This window comes from Mustela putorius, unplaced genomic scaffold, assembly GCF_011764305.1.
Source record: "Mustela putorius furo isolate JIRA1106 unplaced genomic scaffold, ASM1176430v1.1 tig00000551_pilon_pilon_pilon, whole genome shotgun sequence".
In the NCBI taxonomy this organism is placed as follows: Eukaryota; Metazoa; Chordata; class Mammalia; order Carnivora; family Mustelidae; genus Mustela; species Mustela putorius.
The window spans coordinates 11,428,005-11,434,004 of record NW_025421412.1 but is presented as its reverse complement, the minus strand read 5'-3'; the positions used below and the strand labels follow the sequence as shown (position 1 = coordinate 11,434,004).

General features: G+C 45.5%; 1 protein-coding gene across 3 annotated transcripts in view; it reads left to right on the top strand.

The window, feature by feature from the left end:
• Nucleotides 1-248: 248 nt before the first annotated feature.
• The window catches only part of CLYBL (citramalyl-CoA lyase), a 255,788-nt gene continuing 250,036 nt past the window's right edge, over nt 249-6,000 (top strand). The window contains exon 1 of one of the 3 annotated variants that reach the window (XM_013053116.2): nt 249-359. In XM_013053116.2, the coding sequence (XP_012908570.1) occupies nt 298-359 (62 nt within the window). In that variant the 5' untranslated portion in view covers nt 249-297. The remainder of the gene's footprint in view (nt 360-6,000) is intronic. The other 2 variants (XM_004746085.3, XM_013053115.2) reach the window with 2 other exon arrangements.

Below are 6,000 nucleotides of genomic sequence, written 5' to 3'. Positions count from 1 at the left end.
AAAAAACCCAGAAGCACGGAGAAAACCGGATTCGGTCATCCAAAAAACCGCTCAGCAAGTGTTCAACCACTCCGAGTCCCGGCTCTACCCGGTGACAGCGGAGAAGTTTCTGGCAGCAGGGACCGCCCCCTCCCCGCTCCGGGCGGGAACAGGTGCGCCAGGCAGGGGGCGTGGCTTGCGGGGGACTGGGCGCGGCGCTGCTGGGCTTGAGGAGGCGGGGCCACTTGGGGGCGGGACCCCGGGGGCGTGGCGAAACGAGGAAGGACAGGACAGAGGCGGGGCGCGCGCGTCAGGAAGATGGCGCTGCGTCTGCTGTGGAGAGCGCCACCTGGAACGCCGGCGGCGGCGCTGCCGAGGCTGTGAGTGCAGGTCCCTGAGTCCCCCGCCACCCAGCCCGGCCTTTCCAGTCCTTGCCGGGAACCCCCAACCCCCGCCGGCCGGGAGCAGCGCGCTTCTCCCGCGCGCCGGCTCGACCTCTGCCAAGGTCGCCGACGCCCCACGAGGGTCGCCTCTCCTGCGCGTGCCGCCCTGTGGGAGGGTCCTTGCTTGGGCCGGGGAAATGGGTACAGGCCTTCGGTGTAGCAGCCCCAGAGCCCACGACGAGTCTCCCCCACACGTGGAAAGCGCGGACGAGCGGCTGTCCTGTGAAAGGGTCCTGGAGGCAGCCTGTGAGAGGCGGCTCGCCTGCGGAGAACCCCTCCGCGCGTGTGTTCGCGCCGCAGCTCCGGGACTGGTCCCCGGACCCCTTTACCTGCCGAAAAATTGCTGAGGACCCCGAAGAGCTTTGCTTGTATTTGTCCGTCTTTACGGTGTGAGGAATTAAAACAGAATTTTTAAAAAGCACTCATTTACAAATGACAAACCCGTAACACGGTAACACAGGTGGAGTGAAAGGGGCGTGGTTTTGTAATTTTGAGAATCTCTCTGGTTTAGTAAAGGACAGCTGGAGTCTCATCGGCTGTCGTGGAGGACGTTGACAAAGCGATTCTGGGCTCAGGCAGACGCTAGCTGGAGACCTCTCAGGCCATCTCGAAGGGTCTCAGGGACGCGCGGGTGCCCTGGGACCCCGCTTTGAGAACCGCTGGTCCAGCAGTTGCCTGTTGGCCAACTGTATGCATACACGTTATCATCTGATTCCTGCACCGCCGTGTGAAGAAGTCGGAAGTCTTCTTTGTATGAGGGAACGGGCTTAGGGAGGCTAAGTGACGCGAAGCAGAGAATGGCAGAGTTTGGTTCCGAAACCAAGTCTGTGGCTCCTGGTCCGAACTCCTCACATTTGCCGCGCTTCCCGACTCACCAGTGTGACCCGCGTTGGCCCTTACCCGGTCCTGTGCATCCACCTTCCCCATTCCTAGAGCAGATCTAGGTGTATGGCCCTGGGCCCAGGAGAGCATCCTGGAACCAGAGATGTGGCTGAGGCCGTATACCCAGACCTTTCCAGAAGGTCCCTGTTCGTTCGTTCGTTCTTTCTTTCTCTCTCTCTCTCTCTCTCTTTTTTTTAAGATTTTATTTATTTATTTGACACACAGAGAGAGACCACAAGTAGGCAGAGAGAGAGGGGGAAGCAGGCCCCCCACGGATCAGAGAGCCCCACGCGGGACTCGATCCCAGGACCCCGAGATCATGACCGGAGGCGAAGGCAAAGGCCCAACCCACTGAGCCACCCAGGCGCCCCCAGAAGGTCCCTTTTCTTGCAGGCCAGCGTCTGTGGTCTGTTTAATAATGGGTCCAGTGACCACATGCAGTACCTACTTATAAGGCGCTTGGGACTCATCTCACAGTGCTCTTTGCCATCCTTATTAGCCCATTGGTTCGTTCTCCACACACTTAACAGATCCTGCTAAGGCTATGGCAGTAGGCTTTCATGCTGGGTGCTTCAGGGAGCCTACACCCGGGGTAAATCCTCCGGCTTTCCGCCCCTTCAGAACACACACAAATGGGAGAAGTAAAGGTGCCAAATGTCAACTTAGAATGAGTTTGCTTACAGATGCCTTAATTTCTGCCTGAGGTGGGCATGCTCCTGGTGACTTTTTCCTTCTGGTTTTACAGTATTAGCACCATTGCCAGTAGGCAGGGACCATTCCTGACTTGTCTACGGAGTCTTCAATATTTTCCCCTGTTGTAGTGGTGGCCTTGAGGTTTTCCCTTCCATCCTGTCTCTGGCCCTGTCTGTAGCTCCTGCTCAGAGGAGCTAAATACCTGGCCCTTAGGTTGGGGGAACATAACTCCCCACTCCTAGAGGTACTATTGGTAGGCATGTTTTTTAAGCCCTCTCCAGTGAAGAGCAAAGAAACATATGTGTGAATAGTAACCCATGCATATATTATAAATACCTGTATTTTTAAGGGAAGCTCTAAGCCCAAGGTGGGGCTTGAACTCACAGCCCTGAGATCGAGTCACGTGCTCTGCAGACTAAGCCAGTAGGCGCCCCTAAATATTTCTATATGTAATTACTGTGTCTATATTAGGCTGTACCTGAGTTCATACTACTCCAGTTCTAATCCATTACCACATGGATCATTCTAGCCTCCTCCCTTTGTTTCTTAATAAATTTTTACTGCTACAGTTAGAAACCTGGCCTTCCCCCCTCCCCACCACCACCAAAAAAAGAAAAGAAACCATCTACCATCCAATTTCAGCATACACATATAGCAGTATTTGAATTGTTAGATCATACTCCATGGGGAAAAACTATCAATTAAAAGTACAGTGCTTATGTGTAGTTCCTTTTCCTTTAATAGGCTCCACTCATTTCCTTGGTTGCTTAGGTTGGTGCCTTTTCCTCCCACCCCTTCAGTGAGGTTGTGATACAGGTAGATTCCCTTGTCAGTTTGCATTCTTTCCTGGGATCCCCCAACCCCCCATGTGAATTTTTTTTAATTGCATATATTAAGGTTTGCTCTTTTAGCTATAAAATTCTATGGTTTTTGACAAATGCATAGTATCATGTATCTACCATAACAGTATTATACAGAATTGTTCTATTTCCCTAAAAATCCCTCTGTTCATCCATCCTGCTTCCCTCCAAACTCCTGGCAAGCACTGATCATGTTCTTGTCTCTAAAGTTTAGCCTTTTCCATAATGTCATATAATTGGAGTCATATATAGTCATATAGTCCCTTTAGACAGTTTTTCTTCACTTAGCAATGTGCATTAAGGTTCCTCTATGTCTTTCTCATGGCTTCTTAGCTCATTTTCTTTTGTTGCTGAATATTCAATTTCAGAGATGTTTCATAGGGGTTTTGTTTTGTTTTTTTTTTTTAATTTTTATTTATTCAGGGGCACCTGGGTGGCTCAGTGGGTTAAGCCTTCGGCTCAGGTCATGATCTCAGGGTCCTGGGATCAAGCCCCCAAATCGGGCTCTTGGCTCGTCAGGGAGCCTGCTTCCTCCTCTCTCTCTGCCTACCTCTCTGCCTACTTGTGATCTTTGTCTGTCAAATAAATAAATAAAATTTTAAAAAAACCCACAATTTTTATTTATTCATTTGAGAGAGAGAGAGAGAGCATGAGCATGAGCAGCAGAGAGGGGCAGAGGGAGAGGGAGAAGCAGGCTCCCAGCTGAGCAGGGAGCCTGATGTGGGACTCCATCCCAGGACCCTTGGGATCATGACCTGAGCTGAAGGCAGATACTTAACCGACTGAGTCACTCAGGCGCCCCGAGATGTTTCATAGTTAATCTGTTTATCTGTTCAGCCACTGAAGGACATTTTAGTTGCTTCTATCAAGGTTTGATAAAGCTGCTCTAAACATTCTTGTGCAAGTTTTCTGTGTGCATAAGTTTTCAAATTAATTGAGTAAATACCTAGGAGTATGATTGTTTGTTGAAAGTACAAATTTGGTTCTGTAAAAAAAACTACCAAACTATGTTCCAAGGTGCTGTGCCATTTTGCATTCCCATCATCAATGAACGTTCCTGTTGCAGTGCATCCTTGCCAGCATTTAGTATTGTCAATTAAAAAATTTTTGTTTTGGGCGCCTGGGTGGCTCAGTGGGTTAAGCCGCTGCCTTCAGCTCAGGTCATGATCTCAGGGTCCTGGGATTGAGTCCCGCATCGGGCTCTCTGCTCAGCAGGGAGCCTGCTTCCCTTTCTCTCTCTCTCTGCCTGCCTCTCCGTCTACTTGTTTTTTTTTTGTTTAGTCATTCTAATAGGTGTGTAGTGGGATCTGTTGTTGTTTTAATGTTCTTTTAACTTGAAAAACCTTGGTGTCAGCTGATGTTGAGCATCTTGTCATGGGTTTATTTGGCATTTGTGGGTCATCTTTGGTGACCTGTCTGTTTAGATCTTCTGCCTATTTCCTGGATTGTTTTCTTTTTTCTTTTTCTTTTCTTTTTTTTTTTTTAAGATTTATTTATTTATTTGACAGACAGAAATCACAAGGAGGCAGAGAGGAAGGAAGGCAGAGAGAGAGGAGGAAGCAGGCTCCCTGCTGAGCAGAGAGCCCGATGCGGAGCTCGATCCCAGGACCCTGGGATCATGACCTGAGCTGAAGGCAGAGGCTTTAACCCACTGAGCCACCCAGGCATCCCTGGATTGTTTTCTTGTTAAGTTTTTAAGTATTTTTTGCATATCATAGATATGTCTTTTGTAAGATATGTTTTGCCAGTATTTTCTCCCATCTGTGACTAGTCTTTTCATTCTCTCTTTTTTTTTTTTTTAAAGATTTTTCATTCTCTTAACAGTATCTTGCACAGAGTAGAAGTTTTTTATTTTAATGAAGTCATGATTATTGATTTTTTTCTTTCATGGACCATGTATTTGACATTGTTTGTTTGTTTGTTTAAGATTTATTTTGAGAGAGGGCAGGGAGAGAATCCTCAAGCAGACTCCCTGCTGAGCACAGAGCCTGAAGCCAGGCCAGATCCCAGGACCTTGAGATCAATACCTGAGCCGGAACCAAGAGTGGGATGCTTAACCCGCTGAGCCACCCAGGCACCTCTGCTTTTGCTAATATATTTAAGAACTCATTGCCAAATTCAAAGTCACATAGGTTTTCTCCTGTATTTTCTTCTAAAAATTCTACAGTATTACCTTTTATACTTAGGTCTGTGATCCATTGTAAGTTATTTTTGTTATTAATGGATACTGGATTTTGTCAAGTTCTTTTTCTGCATCAATTGATACGAACATATGATTTTCCTTGTTAACCTTTTGATGTGGTAGATTACATTACCTGATTTTTGAATGTCAAACCAGCCTTGTATACCTGGAGTAAATCCTATGTGGTTGTGGTGTATAATTCTTTTTAGACATTGTTGGATTTGATTTGCTAATATTTTCTTGAGGGTTTTCCATTTATGTTCATGAGAGATTGGTCTGTAGTTTTCCTTTTAAGTGGCATGTTTATTGAGTATTGGTTTCTGTATGTCTCATGTCTTTTTTTGTTCCTCTGTTCCTTCCTTACTGCTTTCTTACGCATTAAGTGAATATTTAAAATTTCTTGAATGATTTTTAACTATTTTTTTAATTCTTAATTGTAATTTTAAAGGATTTATTTTGAGTGGTTACTCTAGGGCTAATCATATATATTTTTAAAAAAGAATTATGGTAAAATAAAATATATGTAACATAAACTTTGTTATTTTAACCATTGTAGGTGTGCAGTTTAGTGGCATTATTGCATTCACACTGTCCTGCAACCATTACCACTATTTCCAAGATTTGTTCATCACTCCAAACAGAAACTCTGTACCCGGTTGAGCAATAACTTCTTACCTAACACCTGGTAATCTCTAATCTACTTTCTGTCTCTCTGAATTTGCTTATTCTAGATATTTCATGTAACTGGAATCATGAAATTTTTATTCTTTTGTTTCTGGCTTATTTCACTTTGCATAATGTTTTCAAGAATCATTCATATTGTAGCACGTATCAGAATTTCATTCCTTTTTATGGTTTGATAACATTCCATTGTATTATTGCATCTTAACTTATAAGAATCGACTTTTGATTTATACTAACTTAATTCCAGAAGATAGAGAAGTATTCCTTCTATATAGTT